The 26,047-nt window shown below is 20.5% G+C and overlaps 2 protein-coding genes across 3 annotated transcripts in view; one reads left to right on the top strand and one right to left on the bottom strand.

Moving 5' to 3' along the window:
- The window catches only part of LOC107995545 (ets DNA-binding protein pokkuri), a 44,027-nt gene extending 24,036 nt beyond the window's left edge, over positions 1-19,991 (top strand). Inside the window, exons 2-5 of one of the 2 annotated variants that reach the window (XM_017053133.3) lie at positions 10,337-10,590; positions 13,293-13,955; positions 16,436-16,685; positions 17,279-19,991. In XM_017053133.3, the coding sequence (XP_016908622.1) occupies positions 10,374-10,590; positions 13,293-13,955; positions 16,436-16,685; positions 17,279-17,552 (1,404 nt within the window). In that variant the 5' untranslated portion in view covers positions 10,337-10,373 and the 3' untranslated portion in view covers positions 17,553-19,991. The remainder of the gene's footprint in view (positions 1-10,336; positions 10,591-13,292; positions 13,956-16,435; positions 16,686-17,278) is intronic. The other variant, XM_017053142.3, reaches the window with a different exon arrangement.
- LOC107993958 (single-stranded DNA-binding protein, mitochondrial) lies at positions 19,989-23,506 on the bottom strand. Its single transcript, XM_062079829.1, has 4 exons — positions 23,071-23,506; positions 22,910-22,997; positions 20,874-20,993; positions 19,989-20,484 (listed from the first exon to the last, which is right to left on the bottom strand). Exons 1-4 carry the CDS (start codon positions 23,080-23,082, stop codon positions 20,276-20,278), a joined length of 429 nt encoding a protein of 142 aa, XP_061935813.1. The 5' UTR covers positions 23,083-23,506; the 3' UTR covers positions 19,989-20,275.
- Between the last annotated feature and the right edge of the window lie 2,541 nt (positions 23,507-26,047).

Here is a 26,047-nt window from a genome sequence, read left to right as displayed (position 1 = left end):
ATTTAATATTAAAATTTAAAATTGATTTACAAATTTTTTAATGTTGCAAACCATTTAAATATTATTTTCATTGATTTTATAAATCTTTATTTAGTAATTTTTTTTAATGAATAATATTTTTTATTATAAATAATTTTAGAGAACTATATATATTAAAAATAATATTTTCATTTTAAAATATCAATAAATATATGATATAATTAAGACTAAAACAATATTACAATTGATAATATAATGAAAATAAAAATTTTAAAATCCTTATTAAAAATTAATTTTACGTAAACTTATGTATCTTTTATACGCTAAATCTGTAAAATTAAAATTTTTTTCATTATCAAAAAAATCATACAATTTTAATTTTTATATGTATTTTATATTCAATCGAACACATTTTAAAACTTTTATCGAATTTTTTCCTATTATTCAACGTTAAATAAGATAAATGACTTCCTCGTGCCTATCGATAAAACTATTATCGTAAAAACTATTATCCGGATTTTGCAAGCTAAATATAGTAGATAGTGCAAGGAAAGTTACATAATAGCGGTACATCTTTAGAGAATAGAGCAATGAGTGAAGACTTTCTCCGATCTCGATATACTCTGTTTACCTCCTCTATAATTCACGTTACACTTCAACTGCATAATGATCTATCGCGCATGCGTACGTAAATCATCGATTATATAGATTTCTTCTATCTGGATGATCCTTTAAACGAGAATTTATATAGATTTAAGTGCTCATCTACACTTCAAATGACTTTTGCAAATGATAAAATGATAAAAATTTGATTTTTACTAGAAAATTTTAATACAAATTTTAAAAACGAATAATAAATACAATAATTTTATAATTGAAACAATTTTACAGAAAGAAGAAAATATTTTCATTTATTTCGTATTTTTTATTCCAATTTTTGAAATTATTTTATTTATTAATTATTATATAAAAATAAAGTATTTAAAAAAAGATATTATACAATAAAATAATTATAAATAATAATGATAATAATTCAAGTTAATCTACATAGCAATTATAATTTATAAAAACTTGATATATACATATTCATTAAAAAATACTTATTTATAAATATTTCACATGTGTATTATTCTATTTTAAATTGCAATTATATTTATAAAAATTTGGCATATATATATATATATTCGTTAAAAAATATTTATTTATATTTTTATTTTATTTTATTTGTTCGTATTTCACGTTTTTAATTTTTAATTTCTATTTTATCAATATATAAAATTTATTTGTTTATTTTTTTCAATATTTATATAAAATTGATAATATTAATATCTAGTGCAATATAAGAATCATTGATGATATCTAATGATGTTGATAATTTATCGAAGTTACAAAGACTTGAGAGACATTTTTAAAATTTTCAATTTTTATCGAGAAATAATATTTTCATTTCAGGATTAATATAAAAAGTACTTTTCTTTTTTTGTTGTCTCAGGATTACTGGAAATGTGTTGCAGTTATTGATTGCGAAACATTAAATGTGAAAGCTTTCTTTTTAACCCGTTTTATACGCGGAAGTCAACTGATAACGATGGACGAGTAACACGATCGACACTTTATTGTTCGCTTGCACGTGGCTTCTGTATTTTTTTATTGTCTTCTTGTTCTCTGATAAACGTCGAGTATGTGGTGAATTCGTGTCAACGTTTGTACAAGTAAAAGCTGACATTCTTTTTTTTTTCATAATTGTTTGTTTTTTAGAAGTAAAATATAATCTCAACAAGATTTTTCATAATTGTTTTAAATCATATAAGATTGATTCAATATTGAAATAAACTTTAAATAATTATTCAAATAACATTATTATTTTTCATATACTTTGTTATTTTATCTTAAATAGTAGATGTTATTTGAATAATAATGATAGTTTTAATTTATTTGTTATTTAATCTGATTTCTAAAAAAATATAAAGATAATGTTTTTTTTAAGGAAAAATGATTTTTTTTATTTAAAATATATATTTTATTTTTTATATTCTCAAGTTCAAATATATATATTTTTTTTTTGTAAAATGAAATCTATGTTATTTACAAACAATATTATTATTTATTATTTTTTATTTTCTATTATTATTTGAAATAATCAAACATTACAGATAAATTATAGATAAATTATTTTCAGTTATTATTAATGTAATAACATTGTTACTTATACAAACTTTTAATTCAAATAAATTTATTTTTTATATTTCTTAAAGTAATTATCTATTTTTTTATATTAAAATTAATGCTACACAATATAAAAATTAATTATACCCTTTAATCATTATTATATATATAATGATGATTGAAATGAAATTAATTTTTTCCAATTAAAAAATAGTTTTGAACAAACATAATAGTAACAAAAAGATAATATAATAATAATAATAATAATAATAATAATAATAATAATAATAATAATAAATTGTAATCGTTTAAAATCAAATTTTTAATTTAAAATAAAAATTTATTAATCTTTCAGAACAAGTGAAAAACAACAAAAAAAATAGAATTCTTTAAAATAATTTTATTTTTTGGTTCTTCGCATGTATAATGAAATATTCTTTTTCATTTTTAATGATTATGTAAATCAATTGAAATTTTGAAATTTGAGAAACAATTCTAGTGGAGAAGTTAACAATTTATGTTGTGATGATAATAAATCAACTTATTATCAGGTAGATATCCCTCGTGTTATCGATGAATCAATAGTAGATTACTTCGTAATGAAGCTCCAACAGAAATTTACAAAAACTGTGAGGAAGATAAAAGAAGAGAGAAAGAGAGAGGAAACAGTCGAGTACCCGGAAGAAAAGAGAATCGACTCTTCCCTCTGCGATAAATCTTAAATCCTCCTCAAGGATCTTCCGCCTTCCACTGTTAACCAGAACGAATTCGTACTTGATTTTATTTGTCTTATTATTTTTTTTCATCTGTTCTCTTTTTTTTCTTTTATAAAGATAATATTTATTTTTAAAACTTCGCATTTTATTTTTATATTTTAAGAAATTAAATTATTTTTTATCAGATGAGTTTTTCTTTTTTTTTATAAAATATATATATAAAATAATAAATTATAAGAAAAAAAATTATTAATATTTAATTTAGCAATAAAAATTTTTTACGTCTGGAATTTTATTTAAAAAAAAGAACTTATTATAATCGAAGAAGAATTTAATATAATCTAATTTAATAATAAAAATTTAAGTACAAAATATAAAATAAATAAATATATAATTTTTTATATATATATACATAATATAATATATATATAGATATACATATATAATATATATTAATTAACATTTAATCATGATATAATTCTAATTATTGTTTTAAATTTTATATGTATAATAGAAAAAATTATCATATGTATAAGAGAAAAAAATTTAGAAACAATATGCGTTTTATCGATGAACAATATAATTAATTAAATATCGAAATTAGTAAATAAATGATGACAGTCGAAAATGATAAATGATAAATGATGAAGGAGAGTAAATAATCATAAACGAAAATTTTACGATTTTAAATTTGATTTTGTTATGTAACAATTCCTATAAATAAAGCATAATCAATTTTTAATATCAAAGAAAATCGGGGAAAATGCTTATTTCCGATCATCTGTTTATATTCATATTTTACATTTGTTGATATTCCAATCTAATTTATATTCTAATATTTACATAGTAAAATATGTTTTGTTTGAACCACTTCCTTTTGACATTTTTTTTCCTTTTTTTTTTTTGTATATAGTATTAGTACAAACTTTCTATTCAATACTTTTTTATAAGTTATATGATATATTATAAGATTATATTTATTAATAAAATATTAATAATTATAAAACTTAATTTTTAATCTATAAAAAGAAATTATTTATTTTATAAGTTCTTAATTCTTGAAATTCGATATTTAGATTATTTTTGATCAATCAATTATAATTTATGATAATGAAAATTATAAAAAATTATAAGGGTTATTTTTTGAACAAGATCCATTTTTTTTTAATTTACTGTCTTTCTTCTGAAAAATAGCGCTTGCATAACTCTATTATTTGAATCAATATTATTATTAAGCAGCAATAGTTTTATCATTTTATTGTTGATTGCTTATAACCATTCATTTATAATAAGTACTACAATTAATAATCTTATTAAATATGAAGTATAAATAGTAATAATAGATTTTTAATGATAAAAAATAATTTTAGTACTGAAATTTATTAAATTGTAATGTGTTTACAAGATTGAGACATTTATAATATTATTTTAACAGCCATTTATTTAAAAAAAAATTAACAAATAATTATAATAATTGAAAAAAATGAACGAAAATATTCGTAAAAATTTGTTTAATATTTTCATAATTATCTAGATTTAGCATCATAAAGATTTAAAAATAACAACAAATTGAAAAACAATGTTATTTGATTGATTTAAACTGGCAAAATAATTTTTATGTATATATAATAAAGTTTTTTTATACTATTCATTTTTTATTTTTATTTTAAAACAATTATAAATTAATAAATTAATAAAAAAAATTAATAAATTAATAAAAATTTCATATAAATTTAGGTTTACCAATATATGAAAGAGTCATTTTTGATTCATTCATTTTAGACAATGTATAAATCCTATTTTAATATTAACTACGTTTTGAAAATTCAAATAAATTGAATTAATTAAAATATATGTTATATTTAATTTAAAAATTTTATTATATTTTCTTTGTTTTGCATAAATGAATAATGATATGTAAATTCACATATATAATAATTGTCTTATATACATACTTAATTGCTTTTAATAGCAAAGATAACAAACGAGATAAAACCTATTCGAAAGAATTTTAAATGTCGACAGTAATTGCAAAAGGCTGAGAGGCAGTTTTTGTTTAAAGGATCATTCAAGTAGTTTCTTGCGTTGATTACGAACTTCCGGCACAACTTCCTCCTTTCGTTGGCTCGTCGCGATCTCCAAGCCGGAAATGCCCGTTCTAGATGCTCGACCGATCACATTTCGTCTACCGGATTTTGTTACGCTATTTTTATACGATTTCATTTTTTTTTTCTTTCGATCTCTTAAGAAGATAATTAGATTTTATTTCCTCACAAGACAATATATTATTTTTTTTATTCAGTAAAATCATATAGGTTTACCATGTTAGAAAGAATTCTTTCTTTGCCTCACTAGAAGATTAGTCTAATTGTTCTAATTTCAAATAATTTTTTAAAAATTAGAAATGTAAAATAATAATTTATTAAAATTTTTAAAATACTTGATTTTTATAAATCATTTATAAAAGTCGTTTTTCAAAATATAGAAATTTATTAAATATTAATATTATCATTATAAAAATTACTAAAAAATAATAGTTAATTAAAAAATAAAAATAAATACATAATTAAAAATTACGAGTAAATATTAAAAAAGTAATAAAATTTATTATTTGTTAAAAGTATATTATTATTATATATTTTTTATATTATTATTTTATATTTTTTATATATATATAAAAATTAAGAATAAATAAATAAAATAACAATTTTTTAGAACTTTATATTGATATAGACATAATTTCCATACAATTTATTTAAAAAAAAAAGAATAATAATCAATTTTTTATAAATCTAATACGAAAAAATAATAAATAAATTCCTTCGAATTATTCAAAACTATCCAAATCAAACATTCAAAATTAAGTATTTTTGAAATATGAAAAATTTGAAAAATGAAATCTTTATTTTGACAAAAGATTATTAAATTTTAAAATTTCAAAACTTTATTAATTCTCGCAATTGAACGATTGGATTATTTTTAATCAATTCAATTTATAGGAGTTATATATAATAATGCATAATTAGATAAATTTGGATCTTCATTGATCATTTCTAATCTAAACATCAAATTTCGCAGCTTATTCTTTGAATGTTAATGTATGATACCTGTCATTTTTTAACCAGTCAATTTAATCAATAATAGTAATAAGCAATAACAAGGGCTAATTGGATAAATTTATTAATATAGATCATTTCTAATCCAAATTATATATTCCATGATTAATGGTTGGAATATTATATATAGATAATCTGATAATTAATAAAATAATTTTTATAAATAAGAAATAAAATAAGAAAATATTAAAAATCTCAAAATCCTTTAAAGTCGAATACTCTAATCGAAATGAATTTGTTTATATTTTAAACTCATTTTGATATAACTCATAAATAATATAATTTCACTTAGAAAATTTTAAAAATTTAAAAGATAATTTGATAAACTAAAATAAAAATAAAATAAAATAAAACTAAAACAAAAATCAAGAATAAAAAAAATTATTTTCAACTTTATTTTTTAATTATTGACATTTAGAAATCTATGAAAATCTATAAAATCTCCCTATATAAATGAATGTAGGGCATTTCAGCAGCAGGGAGCCCAGTGGTTCTCAAACTTAATCAACAGTAAAAAGAAAAACTAAATAAACGAACCCATACAACAACTTCATAAGAAAAGTTACCATAAAATATTTTCAAGAACAACTCTGGAGAGTTTTCTCAAATACATTTGTACTAAAATTTGTATTAAAAATATGTAATTTCAAAATAAAATTTATCACAGTTAACATCTCATTCAATCTATAAATTTATCCTCTTAAAATAATTAATAAATAAATACATAGTAGAGTTTTTTACAAAAAATTAAGAAATTTAAGATCGTCTTATAATTTATCTTATAATCTTCTTTGCAAAATAAAAATCTATATAAATTACAAAAAATTTATATGTCCAACCAAAAAAAAAAAATAAATAAATAAATCATGTATTTCTGAAAGAAAATTGCAATAATTTAAATTTTAGATTTGAATAGATCAAATATCATATGAAGAATTTAATATTTGTTTTTATTGTATTCGATTTAATTTTAGATTTTTTAATAACATTTTGATATGTATTCCTCAAATGTTGCTGTAAAGTTTTCTAAAAATCACATTTTTTTCATATTACAAATTAATTATCTAAATATATAAAATCTCTTTCTTTATACATAAAATAATTCAAACGAAAAAATAATGAAAAATTAATAGAATATGCGTGATAATATAAATTAATAAATAATTATATGATAAGAATTATAATAATTCCTGAAATATTTCGTTGTCCTTTAAAAATATACTTTTTTCACTTTTTTTTACGAAAATCTTACAAGATTTTAACTAGTTAAAATACCATGAGTTGGTGGTCGAAGACTTTATTCAAAAAGAAAAATTTACGACTTCCATTGTTTTCATTTTGTGTGTCAAACACGAAATTGAAAAGGGCAGTCACGATATCTGGATATGACTATTGAGAAAATGTATATGCTATTCACCAGATGTATTTAAAAAACGTTTCTTTTAACCATATTTCGCGATATTGCTTAATTATTTATGCAACGACAACTGAAAAAATTAGATTCTATTACAAATTTTTATTGTTTCTTTCCGATTAAACATTTCATTTTACTTAAAATTTTTTAGCAAATTAAAGTATGCTAGATTAAAATAAAATCAATAAATCGATTATATTATATAAATTTTTTGAAATCGTCATAAATTGTAATGATTTCATGTTTTGAATGTTTTGAATTTCATGATTTCATGGTTTTATGTTCAAATTTCAAGAAATTATATTTCTTAAATATTATTCAATATAAAAAAAAAGTGGATAAAAAAGAAAAGAAAAATAATTAATGATTTATTCGTAAAAATTTGTATATAAAAAAACAAAAGAAATTTACAATTATAATAAATTATATAATCATAATAATTTCTTTTATTTTTTTTTTAAACGAAAGTAAAAAAATATCTTAAAATATCTTAAAATGAATAAAATAATAAAAATTAGTGCATAAAATTTAAAAAATGTAACAAAATAAACAAGAATGTTCTGCAATTACACATAGTGAACAATGTATCCAATTTTTCAATAATCCGGTCCAAATATGACTATTCTTTTTTAATTTTAAATTTGATATACAAAATAAAACATATAACAATAGAGATCGTAAATTTTTCTTCCTGAATAAAACTTTCGACTATTTCGTGTTCTAACAAAATAGTTAAAACCTTGTAAAAATTATAAAAGGATAGAATAGTTTTGTAAGAATATATAATCATTTTAACAGTAAAATCAAAAAATTCAAAAAAAATATTTCAAGCAATAATTTTGAGCTATATTTTAATTTTAATTTATAATATACATATTATACAATTTATATTATTATATATTACTTTATAAAATAATTAAAGATTTATAAACATATATAATATAATTAAACATAATATAAATAGATATCTATCACAGTTTTTAAATATTCTAATGCATAAATATACTCAGTAATTCATGTGAAAAATATTGTAGTTCATACAAAACAACCATATTTTATAACTCGAAGAATACTTACCACAAATATTTTGGAAACAAATAAATCGATCAACGAATGATTCATTCTTTAACCTATTCAATTCTGAAATTTAAATACTATAATAAATATCTATAACTTTTGTTCTAAAGATACATAAAAAATTTTTGTTATCTTTATTTCATATTTTTATAATTCTTTTTGGCAATATTTTCTGATATATGCAAATTCTACAGAAATTAATTTGTATTCTTGTTTATATATAATATAGGAAATATGCAAAAAATTTTCATTTTTTTTTTACAAATACAATATATTTATTTATTAAATGGAAAATTTGCATGAGATATTAATCTTTTCTGCACAGAAATTCCTTAATATCAATTTAATATTATGTACTTCTGAATAATAGAATCTTAACTTTGATCTAAAGTCTTTTCTTATAAATCACGTTATTTATGAATCAGAATATCGTAATCTTATTTTCTAACTTGTACGAGATTAGCTACTTCATTTTTTGTTTGAGAACCACTATGCTCACCACTGCCCTACATTCGTATAGGACAATTTGCTTGCGCCCAAGGATATTTTTATCAATTTCTGATTATCAATAACTGAAGAACGAAACTGAAAACTGAAATTTTTTTATATTTGATTTTTGTTCTATTTTTAACTTGTAGAATTATTGCGCCTATTTTTTAATATTTATAATCAAAAACAAAGATTTAATTTAATTTATAAACCAAAAAAATAATTATTGTTATATATATTGACTATGAATAATTCCAGAAAAGAAACTTTGTTAAAATTTTCCTTTACAAAATAGATTAAAGAAAAAAAAAAGAATAGATATGATATTATTTTTTAAAAATTTCATTTATCTTAAAAATTTGATTTTCGCAAATCTAATAATCGAAAATCGATTTCATTTATAAAAGTAGCGCAAAATAATTAATAATTAAGAGATGAAAATAAAATAAGGAAATAAATACAATTGATACATCTTTAAAAATAATTGTAAACAATATTGAAGTTGAAAATCGATCGAAAGGAAGAGCAATCGTAGTGTTTAGTATTATATTTCTCATTCTTTTTTTTCACCATCATTTTGTTCTTTTTCTTTTTCTCGCTAATAATTTTCTTCTCCTGTATCACGATTACTTCATGTGGCGCGCTTCCCAAATGAGAATTTCCTGGTGTGAAACAATGGCACAACGACCTTCGCGTGCCAACATCTCTATCCTTTTCCTTCATTCGAATAGTCTTTTTCTATTATTAGATAATTTTTTTAACTAAATTAAAATAAATCGATATACTCGTCTCATTTAAAATACATATAATTATTTGAATCGATAATTAAAAATCAGAATTTACTGATTAAAAATAGTTCAAATAATTCAACTATTTTTTTTAAATTTAAAATTTTTTAAAAATAGCTTTAATTTCATCGCTGAAAGAAAAAATCGTTTAACTTGAATAATAAATATTAAATGCAAATATTTCCATGACAAACCAGTTAAAAAAAATCGAAATCTATTTTTTACTATTTTATATTTATTTATACATTGATGTAAAATATAAAATACTTAAATTTAACTATTTAATATATAAATATATTATATATATTAAATAGTTATAATATAATAATATAATATAATAGCTATAATAACTACATTGATGTTACAAATATTTTCTATAATTATCTTAACCAAAATAAATTGATTAGATGGTTCTACATTTTGCATATATATAACATAATAAATTATTATATGAAAACAAACAATCATATTTATTTAAAAATTAAGCGATAATAAAGAATATTGTATTATAATATTTTAATGTAAACAAATAATTTGATTGATTGTCAACAAGTTTTGAGAATATTATCATTTTATATTATCATTTTCCAGAGAAGAAAGGGTAGAAAGCATACGCACAGAACGTGTTATGAAATTGTTGCCGTCGATTCAGCTGCCGCAATTACCGCCGGTTTCGGCCGGGGGTGGAATGACGGGAATGGACTCTCGGCTACCACCCGGTATATCTTTACCTTTTAGTCCTACTGAGCTACTCTGGCGATACGGTCCCGCTATGAATTTTCCACCGACTCACCCGCCACCAAGTCCCTTTCTCGATTTCAAGACGCACCTACCGGCAAGTTTGGGTAAGTTCCATTTGATATTCGTTTCTTCTGATGAGAAAGAACTTCGTTTTGGGGAAGCAAAAATTATTGACTTCTTTTTCGAAAAGTATTTGATGGAGAGATTCAAAAAAATTAGTAAATTTTAATGTTAATTTTAAAAATCTACGTTTCACAAGTAAACATTATGATAGTAACTTTCATTCTGTAAACCTTTGGATACTTTTATCCTCTTGATTTTATTTTAAAGAAATAATAAAAATAAAACAATCTTCAAATGTTATAGATATTAGAAATTTAATTTCAATCGATAAAAATTTAATTAAATATTTTTATTTAGAATATATATAAAAGAAGAAATCTGCATTACCTATAGTTCCAATAAATCAACATAAGATATTTCTTCTTTACCACTATTTTATAAACGAAGAATCTCTGTAATGTAAATAATCATTAAATATATTATATTATTTTGTAAATTTTTATAATAATTTTTGAACCAATGAATTCTTAAATTTAAAAGTGGTATTTTTGGAATCTATTCATCGAATATTATCGAAGAACATAAAAAAAAGTCCATAATTTTAATATCCAAAGCGAAGAATAGCCAAAAGAAATTTAAGCTTTAATAAAAAAGTAAATCTGTCAAAAATTATTGAATCGGAGATCTTTGAAATTTATATCGTAGAATTCAATTTATCCGAACCTGCCGGGGAAGCCATTCATATAATAAATAAATAAATTCACATATACTTTCATATATAAATAGATAAACTAAATAATATTTTGATTCAATAAATGAAATTTTATATAAATTTTTTATTTTCGAATTCAATTTATACATATAATAAGTTCCAAAAATCCTCAAGTCTTTATTTTATATGGAAATTTAGCTTCAAATCAAAAAATCTTTTAAACTGATTGAAATGATTTTTTGATATAAATAACTTAATACTTTTTTATAGAAAATGCCGAAAAAAATATATGATTTCATTTACAGAAATATCATATTCATATAACCTTTATTTACAAAAAAATTAATTACATCACTTGCATTTTCCTTGAAACCATTCACCATTCACTTCTTTGAAATTATTATATAGATAATAGATAATAATTTTTCAATAGATTATATTTTATTTATAATTAGTATTCACAATATTTCATATAAAACAAAATTATTTTTACTTTTGATAATTAGTTAAATTCATATAATGTATGAAAACTTTTGTAACTGATATTTCTTTAGCTATGAAATATTATGATTAAATTAAAAATGATTAATACATTTAAATTTAAATTTAATTAACTTTTGTTATCTTTTATTATCTAATTAATGTTATCACTGACTATTAAATAATTACTGAATCAAAAATAATTCAATTATCAGATCATAAAATTAATATAAGTTTGATTGATATTTGTATCTCAATATTATTATTGTACTAATGTTAAAATATGTATATATAGATAGATATAAAATAAAAATTATTAATTCACAAATACTAATCCTATATTAATCCTAAGATGAAACAATTTTTTTTCATCTTAGAAAAAATTATTTAGGAAAAAATTTAGAAAAATGTTTATATAAAATTAAAAACGTTAATTTATTTTATAGTCGATATTACATAAATATTTGCTATATATAACTAATCTAATAAAATAAAATATAATTTCAAATTACTGGTTGTTAGAACATTATATTATAAAATATAGTATAGACTTTTTATAAATAATTAAATATTCTTCTAAATTATTAATTTATATATTTATTTTATTTATATTATTATTTTATTATTTATATAATATTATTTGAATTTATTAAATCATAGACTGATAAAAATAAAATGTATTTTATAACATTATATTCATTTTGATATTTTCAGTATTATATATATGAAAATGAAAATATAATTTAAAAAAAAATTCTTAGCATTTTCTCTTATATAGGCACTCATTCGTTGTTTTTTATTTATTATTTGAATAAAATTTATTTAAAATACGAAATATAGAAGCAAAATTCTTCTTTGCTATTCATTATTTTTAATAACGAAAAAAAAGTTGTCTTCCAATAATATTTAAATTAAAATCTAAATTTAGATAAATAAACATTTTGAAATATTGCAAATAAAATTATTATTTTAATTTTTTAAATTTTTGTTATTAATTTATAATGATATAATTTTTCTTTTCAAGTAAATAATATAAAAATTTGGAATAGATTTAAAAAATAGATTCTTTGTTTATTTATATTATGATTATCATTTATAAATATCAAAAATTTATAATATATCATTAAGGAAAAAATTATTATAATTTATAATATAATGAAAAAATAAGAATTAAAAGATCAAAAAATATGTTGAAAAAAAATAATTAGCTCAAAATAAACAATTAAAATTCTAAAGGTTATCTTAAAATCTAATTTAACATATACCATCTTTTGCACATAAAATTTGGAAAATCAGAGATAAACTATTTCTACTATTAAAAAAAATAATCATACAATCTTTTTTTTCACTTTATTCTTCATTATTCAACTCCGTTTGATTACTGATTATTGATAATTAATTCAATACAAGCACTCATTAGATTCTCATAAACAAAGGCAAATTAAAATTCTCTGAAACTCTAAGTCTAACAGATCATGGATTATTTAATAAATAAAAAAGAAGAAGAGAAAAAAGAAAAAGTAAAAATAACCAAACACATATGTTGAACAGCTTCAGACCCACGACTGTGGTCTCGCGAGGATGTGACGACGTTTCTTCGATGGGCCGAACGGGAGTTCGATCTACCCCAATTCGATATGGACATGTTCCAAATGAATGGTAAGGCGCTCTGCTTGCTGACAAAAGCGGATTTGGGAGAAAGATGCCCTGGCGCTGGTGACGTGTTGCACAATGTGCTCTCGATGCTGGCCAGAGACTTTAACCAGCTTCAGAGGTGTCTTCCCAGTAGTCCGGTCACCCCCACAAGACCCTCCGCGTACCCTCTCAGTCCTCATTCGCATCCACCAACCCCAACATGGACGGAGAACCCATACACCGCGAATCTTGCATCGTTAATGTCCGCGAATTCAGTCACGCTGTCTCCGGCACCCTCGGTCGACAGTCAAGCAGGATCTCCAGGACATACGGAAGGTGCACAGAGCCAGGTTTACAAGAGCGATTCGGACGAGGATAATCAACAAGGAACTACTGGAAGTCCCCCAGCCACGCCCACTGCTCTTGCAGCACAAAGGTTAAGCGAAGTTTGCGTCAAGGATCAACCGAGTCCTACGTTAACGCAACCGATGATGCCTCTGACGCCCGGTGCCTTCAGAACGAACCCTGCCAACGCCGCGAGAGAATTTTTCCCGAGTGATTCCCCAGAACCTAATACAAGTAAGTGTATATAACTAAATCAACATCGTTGCATTTTTCTATTAAATATTTTCATTCACACTGATATTATTTATTGATGAGTTTTCTTTGAGCAGTTTTCTTTGAGCAGATTAGATATAATTAGCATTTAGAATCTCTAGTGGATTCTAATTAAAATTCCCTATAATTGAATATGTATTTACTTTGTATTTTTTACTATGTATAGATAATTTAAATAATTACTTAAATTATTTTGATATTGCAAGATGATTAACGAAATTGTAAGTGATTGCGATATTATATTAATATTGTTTGAAATATTTTGGATGCATTGAGAATGATAATTAAATGATCTTGAAATAAGAAGGATTCATTAAAAAATAATACTAATAAAATTATTGCTTTAGTTTAATATTAAAAAGAAATATTAATTATAGAAATATATGTATATATATACATTTATATAAGAATTAAAAGTTAGTTGATAAATCTTTTTCAATTTTTCGATTGCTGTTTTATTAATTAAAAATGTCATTTAAATCCAAAAGAAAAACAGAATAAAATTTTCATTTTTATGCATAAAACAATACAAAATTTATAGTAAATTACTAGTTTTGACGTATGTATTTTTAGTTTATGCTTCAATGAATTTTGTTTTAATTATATTATATATAATAATTTAAAAATTATTAAAAATAAATTTCCTTTTAGTATAAAGTTTTCAATATTAAAAATATATTTGACGGCCTTAATTAGTGACAGGGTTTAATTCTTTATTGTAGATTTCTGTAATTTAAAATTCTCAAAAATTAAATAATTTATAATTATATATTAAATCTTTTTACATATATGTTATATAATGTAATATCAAAATAAAATTAAGATTTTTTTTATGTAATATTAAATATGTAAAAAGTATAAAATTATTTTATAAAAGATAATATTAAGTATGCAAATAAGTTCTTTCTCCTTTTTTTCCAAATCAAGATTTTATTATAAATCAGGCACAAGATTATGTTTCAAAGTACCTATTCATCTTCATTCTTTATAACTTTTCCCACTTGGCGTGTAAATTATAAATTCCATTCCTGAAGAATGATAGCTGCTTGCTGATTATAAGGTCATCAATATATTTTTGGATATCTTTTTCCGAATTGAAGTGTTTTCCAGACAATTGTTAATTCTGAATGTTACAGATTCCGAAAAAGATGATCAGTCTGATGAAATCAGGTCTGGAGAATATGCTGTATGTAATAGGACTTCCCATCTTAATGCATAAATTGTATTCCGCGTTTCTTTTGCAACATATGGCTGAGCATTGTTGCAAAATCACATGTCTGCTAATTCTTCTTGCGTTTGGGTCAGATTTTCGGTTGAGCAATTCTTCTAATTCATCGTTATTAAATTTTCTCGATGCACCTGAACAATCATCGTCTTCCAAATTAAAATTTCCGGTTTTAAAATTTTGGTACCATTTTTTGTATGTTCTGTAAGATACAACGTTCTCTTCCAATGCCATAAAAACTATTTCAACTGATTTCCTAAGTTGGAATGCAAAAAATAAACAGTAAGCTTCTTGCATGCTATATTGAATAGGACAAATTCTTAAAACACTCATCATGACTTTTCTTAAAAACAAAAAAACGCTCTTTTAAATGACACCACAAACCTGAAGTAATTCGAATTCAATCAGAAGTTATGATCGTAGAAAAAAATGGATCGTAGAAAAGAACTTATTCGCATATCTAATAATATCGTAAAATTATTCAAAATTATCTTAATTAATATGAAATTATCTACAAGTTTTAAAAGTTTATTTTGAATATAAAATAATTGATATTTTTTTTGTTTTTAATTAATTATAATCATTTATTGTTTGTAAGAATTTTTCTTCATTTTTTAGATAATTTTTTTAAATTTTCATTTTAAAAAAATTTCTTTTTTAATTTTTAATTTTTGTTTTTTTAATTATTAAAAATATTAAAAAACTATTCTAATTTTAATTTATAAGATTTATAAAATTTTATTATTTAAAATATTTTAAATTAATCAAAATAAATAATAATGGTTTATTTGTTAGATTAAAAAAATTATATACATTATCTATTATATATACCAATTAAATTTAATATAATTTTTTATCATTATTGATTTTAATAACTATAATTAACATTTTATATAACAATTTATTATATTAACAATTTAATAGCATTCATTGTTATTATAATTTTAGTTAAATGCCATATATTTCATTATAATTATAAATTGTTATTAAGATATAATGATTTGATTTTGTTTCAAAAATTTATTATATATGATTCTTAACAATTTTGAATTTTGAAAACTGAACTTTCAAAATGATGTTTCAACTTTCAAAAGTTTGTTGTTTTATGAGATGATCTAATAATAATATTCAAAATTCATGAGATTACAAATATAATATATTTGATAAATTATTAAATATGAATATATAAACATATTTCTTCTCTTGTTCGTCATAGATGGTAGACTTTTATGGGATTTTCTTCAACAACTTCTAAATGACCCCTCACAACGATATACACATTACATCGCATGGAAAAGTCGGGAAACGGGAGTATTCAAAATCGTTGATCCTCCTGGACTTGCAAGGCTCTGGGGCATTCAAAAGAATCATCTTTCAATGAATTACGATAAAATGAGCAGAGCTCTTCGATATTATTATCGAGTGAATATTTTGCGAAAAGTCCAAGGAGAACGACACTGTTACCAGTAAGTTTATTGCTTAATTTTTTTTATATTTTAATTTGAAATATCAAAGTATTAAAATTATTTATTTGATAAATTTAAAAGTATACAAATTGAAGTATTTTATATATTATATATATTTTATATATATATATATATACACATATACACGCATATTTTAAAATACTTTTTTCATAATGTTTATAAATTTTATTAAAAATTTTGAGAAATTATAAAAATATTATAAAACTATATAAAATAAATTATATAAATATTTTTACAAGTTATATGATTTCATAACAAAAAATTATATAATAAATAAAAAAGAGAAGAAAAAATTTGACATTATTTAAATCTTTAATTTTTATAAATTTATATTTTATAAATAATTTTATTCTCTCTCTCTCTCTCTCTCTCTCTCTCTCTCTCTCTCTCTCTCTCTCTCTCTCTCTCTCTCTCTCTCTCTCTCTCTCTCTCTCTCTCTCTCTCTCTCTCTCTCTCTCTCTCTCTCTCTGTGTGTGTGTGTGTGTGTGTGTGTGTGTGTGTGTGTGTGTGTGTGTTTGTCATCATAATTCAGTAATTAACAAATTTAAACAGAATATCATTTTTCTGTTTAGATTTCTGCGAAACCCAACCGAACTGAAGAACATAAAGAACATATCTCAGCTGCGTCAGCAAATGCGGATAAAGTCAGAACCGGAAGAAGACGGCGGAAGTGGCGTCGAGCCGGAAATCGATATGCCAACAGACCTCTCGATGTCTAGTATGAGTCAGCCATCCAGCGAGCAACAACAGCAACAACCTTTATCTCTTCTTGATCCACCTGTAAAATATAGAAGTCATGCGTACAATCTCGTAAAAACCAATCAAGAATCGGAAGAGCAAAAGTGACGTGAAACGTAGCACTAATGTGACTGTCCGTTTTAAAAGCTGACAAGATTAACATATTTTGTGTTATGCACATACTCGTTATTTGATTCGAAACAGTCAGTTTCGAAATAATGCGAAGAGATTTACTTTTAACTATGTCAAGTATATTGACAAAATTGTTGACAGAATGTTCGTTTTCGGAATAATACATTTCTAGAGATATTTGCTGCCGTTTAAGAATCACTAGATCATCAATGCCACTATTCAAATAATAAAGCTTGCGAGAAAATTGTTAGGTTATAAATTAGCAACTATGGTATCATCAACGTGTCTCCAAAACTAATATATGATAAAAGACTGACAAATAAAATATTGTGCGAGTTATGTATCAAAATATACAAGCTATGAAGAAAATTTTGAAAGCAACATTGTGTAATGTCGATGATAAGTTGACTTACCTTGAATTAAAATCTAATTATTAGTACTACATTATAATGCTTACCTGGTTCATGGTTTGTCAACTTTATTTCGATATTCGACCGCAATTTCGAAAACGTCCAACGATTTTAAATCGGCCCGAAGATCGAGCAATCAACGGTTCATCGATTTCCACGCGTTTTAAATAGATAATTGGCTGTTCAGAATCTTGTTAAAGAGTGTCAGGAGCCAATTGTGCTACAATTGTGGAGGACGCTTCGATGAAGCTGAACTTTCGCGGATATTCCGCCGTTTGTTTTCCATCCTTCGTGTTAACACACATACGCGAGTGTGAAACGTTTCTCGCTTCTACAACGAACTACTTTAGAAATGCTTATAGAGCGTTATCGACGAATGTACAAAACGGTGTTCGGGAAACGATCGAGATATTTTATTCCAAAGTTATTCTGTGATGTAAACTTTAGCTTGAAAGTAAATTTCTCGGAGTAACATATACTTAGTTGTAACTAGAGATTGAATTTATCGAACATTTTTTTATTTGAACAAAAGAACTTGTTATGAAAGATTTTTATGTAAGATTAACAATTATGTAATATATAGTTCAATCCTTTAAAGAGGATATGCGATCCATTTTGTAAATAGTTAAATTCGATGAAATTTCAAAGTTGGTTTCCCGTTGCACCGACTCAATTGTGCCAATCTAATCGTCGGTAATATATATATATATATACGTGTTTAATTTAGCGTTCTGTATACAAAGAAACAAAGGGAAAAAACGTGTCTATCGTTTTAAAATAATTGAAACGATATTGAGAATCGTTTACATCCCTAAATCATAGATATGTGTAAATAAGTTGACGAGCTATTAAAAAAAAGATATAATGAACACAATTAAACAAAAAAAAAATTGCGAGAGTTTTAAGGAATTCGGGGCCAGAGTTATATATATACATATATATAAATATAAATTTATGTATAAATAAATCTCTATATATATTATATATATATTTTTTACTACCGAAGAGAAATTTATATTCGAAATTTCTACGTTCGTTGTCGATGCGATTGTGGCTCACATTCCTCGCCAACGGATCCTAGATTTTAAAGAAATAAAAAAGAAGTAAAAATAAAATGTCACTAGGGACCGAAGGCGCGTGTATGATTAGAAATTGGTCTTAAGATCGTATTTTTACTAAAGACTCACACACACGAGACAGAAAGTATGAAAAAATTCTTATCATGAGTGAATCAATGTACGTATATATGTATGAATATGTGAGAATGTGTGTGTGTAAGAGTAAGAGAGAGAAAGACAAATAGAATCTGCGAAAATGAAAAGTGCATTAGCAGCAAGAGATTTATAAATAAAAAAAAAGTTGTATTTGGCTATTTGTATACTGTGATCTCCGTGAAGTTTTTATCATAAAAATGCATAAAAAACAATCGTGTACATAATTTTCATGAGAGAACAATTTATATTAGTGATAAATATATTAAAATACACATACACAAATTGTGTTCTTAAAACAACCCAAATTTTGATCATAAGATTTGGTATTTCTCTGTACACACTTTAATACATTTAACGGGTGATTGTATTTAAAAATTATTTATTCGTAAGTATTAGACTTGCGTATTAATCTATAGAAGTTATACACATGTGTTACATGAAAAATTGATGTTTAAAAAAAAAATAAGCCCTACAAAACAAAAAATGATATTTCAATCTTAATTACCATTTTAGTTCAGATTATCATATCTATAGAATTTTACATGTATGTGTATCATGCATGTAATGTAGAATTTTTAAAGCCATCACATCGTCAATAATTTTTTTATTTCCTAGCATTTACAAACTTCCTTTCCGATTTATCAAAAAAAAAAAAATTAATATTTCATTTTTGTTTACAAATCCTGTATAAACTTGTACAATTTTAGAAAATTAACGAATTGTTTATTGTATAACTCATTGCAAGTGGATGAGCAATGTGTAAATAAAGATTTATTTACTTATTAAGCTAATTTTAAGTATCAATTTATTATCCCTCATCAGAAAAAACATTATAAAATAATAATAATACAATTCAGATTTCTATGCATCTATACATTAATTATACATATTTTTTATAATTAATAAATGAATAAAATATTCTTGTAAATTTTATATGAAAATATTTAAAAATAAAAATATATTTTCATATAAAATTAATTTTATTTATAAATTTTATTTATATTTTAGTAAAATAAAACGTTTATATATATTATTACATATTAATATTATATATAATTATATTATATTTATAAATTTAATTATTATGATGAAAAAATATTACATCATCTGCTATTACTGCAGTACTTGATTTAGTAACACCTTCTTCATCTTTGTATTCTCCATAACTTATTTTTCCTGAAACTAATACTCTTTGACCCTTTTTTAAATAAGTATACACATTTTCACGTAAATTTGGTTTAAAAACGCATATTTTATGCCAATCTGTTCGTTGTACAATATCTCCTGAAATATTTTTTATACATATTATATTCAAATATGTTAAAATTATTTATAATTTCAAATATATATACATTACAGTATAGTTCATTAAAATCTATATTATAATATAATTTTATTGTAATAGTTCAGATATAAATCTCATAATTCAATATCATATAATTATTTATTTCATCAAATTCGTTTGGCAATCATAAACACAAGAACGTGTTAATTTAAAAATTTAAATAAGTATTGTAATTGAAACAGTATTTTGAAAATATTATAATAATTATATAAGAATTATTAAAAAATAAAATAAATTCAATTTATAAATAAAAATTTCATTAATTTATAAATTTTAATTTTTTAAATTATTTAGTTTATGAATTATGAAATCAATTAATATTACATACCATTCATATATTTATAGTTATTATGCGTGGCAAGAGAAAAAATAACAACAGGATGTTCATTACTGCCCTTTTTCTGTGCCTCACCTCCTACTCTTCCTAATAAAGTAACTTGATTTATAGCTGTAATTTATATGATTGAATTAAAATTTATATTATTTTTGATAATAATTTTTAAATTTTTATATATTAAATTTTTATATATATAATTAAAAATTGTAACAAGAAATATAAAATAACATATTTATTTGATATAATTTTTAAATAACTTTAAGAATAAAAATATCTTTATCAAAATTATAAATTTATAAATTCTAATAAATACTTGAATTAACAAACCAATTGCCATATTCTTTCAATACTAAAAGTAATTTTAAAAAAATAATTAAAAAAAACTGAGTAAAGATTCAGTATACGTAAATAAATATTACAAAATATGTTAAATTATAATTATTATTAAATTGTAATTATTAATAATATTTTAAAATTTAATTTTGTATTTTTTTAATATTATTTTAACATCAAATATTAAACTTGAAAAATATTTGCAAAAAAATAAATCTTATAATAAATAAAATCTATTTTTCTATTGAAATTTAAGTAATAATATTATTACTTAAAAGTAATATATTAAAACAAATATTAGCTATATATATATAATCAATTCATAATTCATAATAATTCATAATAAAAATAAAAAATATATATATTATTATTTTTTTGCAATGTATAATTTCAAAATATATTTAAGTATAATTGAATATAATTGAATAATTGAATTTGGAAATTATTATATATATATATTTCAACATATCAAAGTTGAAGTACATATTTAAATGTAGAACATTTAATATATCATTAAATTCTTAATGAAATTATTTGCGATATTGTTTAAATTACAAATTATATTATTAAATTATATTATTTAAATTACAAAAAAATCTCAAATAACATTATAATATATAAGAATTTCATATACAAATTTGATATTTTTACTTTTTACTTTTAATTTTTACTTTTTTATTAATTTATTTCTGAATTTTTATTAATTTAAATTTGAATTTGTAATCTTATTCAGTAAATAATAATAAAAATAAAATAAAAATAAAATAAATTTAATCTATTAATAGCATGCATAATAATTTACTCAAATTAGTTTAAGATTTGATACAAATATTTTTATTTTATTTTTATTTGTGCTTTTCAATCTAAATTTTTTCTAAATATTTATACATTTTTTTTATTACATATTATTTATGTTTAAATTTAGTTTATAAGTAACTATGAATAAAAAAAATGAATTTATATTAAACGGAAAAGAATAAGAAAAATATAAAAATACAAATATTTAATTATAAATAAAAATATGTAGGACAATATGAATTAGTAATTATTAGAGTAATAATAGTTTAAATATTTCATATAAAAAAACAAACGAATTAGAAATAAAAATATTTTTTTTATAAAAACAAAAAAGATTACTTGTTGTTATTTCAATTAATATAAATTAATTACATACCAAATATTTTTATTTTTTTAGCAATTAATTTATATAATAAAAGTAAAATTAACCATAATATAATGAGTTTATAACATGTCTATCTGTAATTCTGTAAATCTATCTGTAAATAACAAATTGATTTATTTAATATACACATAATCTGCTTAAAAAATATCTTTTTTTTAGTTTTACATAATTTGGTTATGAATAATTTAATATGAAAAATGAAAAATAAAATAATAATTCTATTTATTTAAAATATATTTAAAACATTGTATATTACAACTAGAAAATAAATATTTTTTTTCAAACTAAGAAAAAATTTTTCATGTTTTAAATATTTTTAATAATATAAATAGTATTTATTTATTTAATTTAGCATTAATATTTATATTTTATTTTTAAATATGAAATATATATGAAAAATTAAAATTAAAATAATTTTCTAACCTTAAAGTCAAAAATTTAAAATTATTATATATTTTTTATAGATATGATTATTCGTATATAGTTAAAATTATAAAATTTGTTTACTTACATTTTTCTAATTTCATATTAGCATCAATATCAGTAGAAGTTTGAATATTTTTAATTGTACGACTATTTTTAATCATTTGTGGAATAACCTAAAAATGATAAAATATATTTAATTTTGTAAATCAATTTATAAAGATTGTTTTTATAATATTTTTAACTTACTTGACGAAACATTTTTATTTATTTGTTTTAAAATCAGTAAAATATTGATAAAAATCTATAATAAATCTAATATTCTTGAAAAAAATCACACTTTATGTATTTATGAGATCCGCTTTCTGTATTAATAAAGAAAAAGAAATTGTACGATTTTGATATATTTAGTAAAAAATTCAAATATATTAATTATTTATATTATTTTTTATAAATATAATAAATATTTTTTAAAATAGAATGTAAATTAGCTATGTTGTTATTTTATCAAATTTTAAAATGAAAATAAATAATAAATTTTAAAAACTTTAAAATACATTATTTATTATTATATATTAATAATACTTATTTTATATTTTTTATTTTATATTTTATATATTTTTTCATAGACTTTTTTATTGATAATATTATATAATTTAGTTTATATATTATATATATATATTATATATAAATTATATACAGATATTAATATATAGATTACTATAATTATGTTATGAATATGATATTTTATGAATTATATACATACTATTATTTAAAATGAGCATTTAGATTTGAAATATTTTTTTTATTTAATTAAATTGATTTTGTCAATATTTTATAAAAAAATGGAAATTAAAATTAAATTTAATAAAAATATAATTTTTTTCTAAAATTAGAATTAAATTATGGTAAAGTGATTAATACATTTTATAATGATTTATATTAAGAAAAATATCAATTTTCATTGTAATCAGATTTAGTAAATTATAAATATTATAAATATAATAAAATTTAATAATTTATTTAATTTTTATATGTAAATATTTGTTTTTTATTATAATTATAAAATAATAATTATAGATAAGAAAAATCAATATTAATGATAATTATTATGGAATATGGATATATATACATATAAATTAATATAAATTAAAAATTTAGTAAGTACAAAAATTTGAACAAAATATAAAAATTATTAAAATTAAGATATTTACAATCCAATTCGATTAAATCATATTAATTCATGAAATCTAATCCCCATTCTTTTTCTATTATGTATGTATAGTATAGTTTGGAGTTCACATCACTACTTGAAGTTAAATGAGAAAAAAATAGATATAAGTGATAAAAATATAAATGAGATAAATAAGATAAAATGAAGTGTTATAAAAAAAAATTTTGCAATAAAAAAAATTTCATCTTATCTTTATGATAATAATAAATAAAATTGTTAAAATTTTTTCGATTAAAATAAATTCAAATATTATTTGAATTGAACTTTTATTGATTATTTGAAATTTTATTAATTTAATTTGATCCAATATTATTTAACAAATTTTAATCCGCCATAATCACTAATAAATAATTCTGATAGAATTTTTCATTTTAGATATGAATTTGAAGTATAATTGTTTTATTCTCGCTTTTTAACAAATATGAAATTTTTTAAAAATATAAAATTCGAAATAAAAATAAGATATTATAAAAAAATTAAGAATATCAGAATGGAGAATTAATTTTTTTTATTTTGATTAATTATAAAAAGCTATTAAAATTTAGAAAAGAACTGATAAAAAAAGAACTGAGATTTTTATCAAAATCTTTTTATAAAAGATTTTTTATTCCATAGGAATTTTTTATACTTGTATATATTTAATTTTTAATATTGAATTCTATAGTCATTTCAATATTAAATCTAGAAAAAAAGATATCGATTTGAAAATATCACTTTGAATTTTTAAAATGTATATTATTTCTTATTTTAATATAGTTGATATTGATGATGCATTGTAATTAATCAATGCACGAATTCAATGATTTAAATTTAATATTATTTTATGTAATACAAATTACAAAATTAAATTTTGCATTATTTTTAAATCTGAATCTAATTCAGATTTTTAAGTTATTAAAGTCATTTAAAAATATTTAAAAATTATTAAGTTTAAAAAACTCATCTTAATATCAATTATAATGCTAAAATTAAGAATTCATTAATTCGTTCAATAAAAAGTCAAGATAATCTTAATTTTTTATTAAAAAAATTATTTCTTGACAATTAATATTACAATTCATTATCTTTTAAGAAAGGAAATATTTTTTCGATATATTTTGTTTTTTTTCAAATTAGACTATATAATGTATCTGATTTTATAATAAATATTTTTTATAAACTTTAATGTTTTAAATACGAATCAATAAAATCATTTTCCATTAAAATTACAAATTTTTGAAAAAAATCAATTTTAAAAAAAATTACAAATTTTCAACATTGAAAATGTTTTAATATGCTACAATACTTTACTTATTCAATTGAAATGAATTCTTCCAGATAAAATGATATAAATATTTATATTATATATTTAAATTATATTATATATTATAATATAATAATATAAATTATTAGATTATAAATATTTAAATATGTTAAATAAAAAAATAGTTAAAATATATTTGTTTTTTTGATAATATTTTTCAATTTATTTCAAAAACTAAGAGTCTAGAAAAAAATTTAATCATATTATGCAATAAAATAGATTTCTTTGCTAAAAAAAATATTAAAGAAAACTAAAAATATTTTTATTTTTGATTTAGAAGCGAAATAGTTTGAAAAATGTTAGTTTAATATAATTACGATAGTAGCGCTCCATGATGGCAATCACTTTGCTCGTCATTTACCATATTCGAATGATAATATATAACTGCCATTATTGAGCAACATTGTAATCTTCACATGTTTTATTGAATTATTTCGCTTCTATTAAAAATAATTTTTATAGATTTTTATAGAGCATAAATTTTATATGAAGGAATTTTTGTTTCAGCAAAAAATTTCATTAAAAAATTAAATTCAATTTATAAAATTTAGCATTGTAACACATACAGTGTTCATGTTTTGAATATAATTTTATCTTGGAATATGTTTTATAACAAAATAAAAATAAAATATAAAATCTGAATATTTTACGTTCAATTCTTATTCTATCTTCTAGCAAACAAAAACAGA

This window comes from Apis cerana, linkage group LG9 (genome assembly GCF_029169275.1).
Source record: "Apis cerana isolate GH-2021 linkage group LG9, AcerK_1.0, whole genome shotgun sequence".
In the NCBI taxonomy this organism is placed as follows: Eukaryota; Metazoa; Arthropoda; class Insecta; order Hymenoptera; family Apidae; genus Apis; species Apis cerana.
The sequence above is the reverse complement of the archived record's forward strand: the minus strand, read 5'-3'. Positions and strand labels throughout refer to the sequence as shown.

Bases quoted from the DNA above. Each gene is read 5' to 3' on its own strand.
- LOC107993958 (XM_062079829.1), bottom strand. The intron at 20,994-22,909 runs GTAAGTAAACAA...TATAAATTACAG, and splicing joins TAATATGAAATTAGAAAAAT to CTATAAATCAAGTTACTTTA. The intron at 20,485-20,873 runs GTATGTAATATT...AAAATATTTCAG, and splicing joins TAACTATAAATATATGAATG to GAGATATTGTACAACGAACA.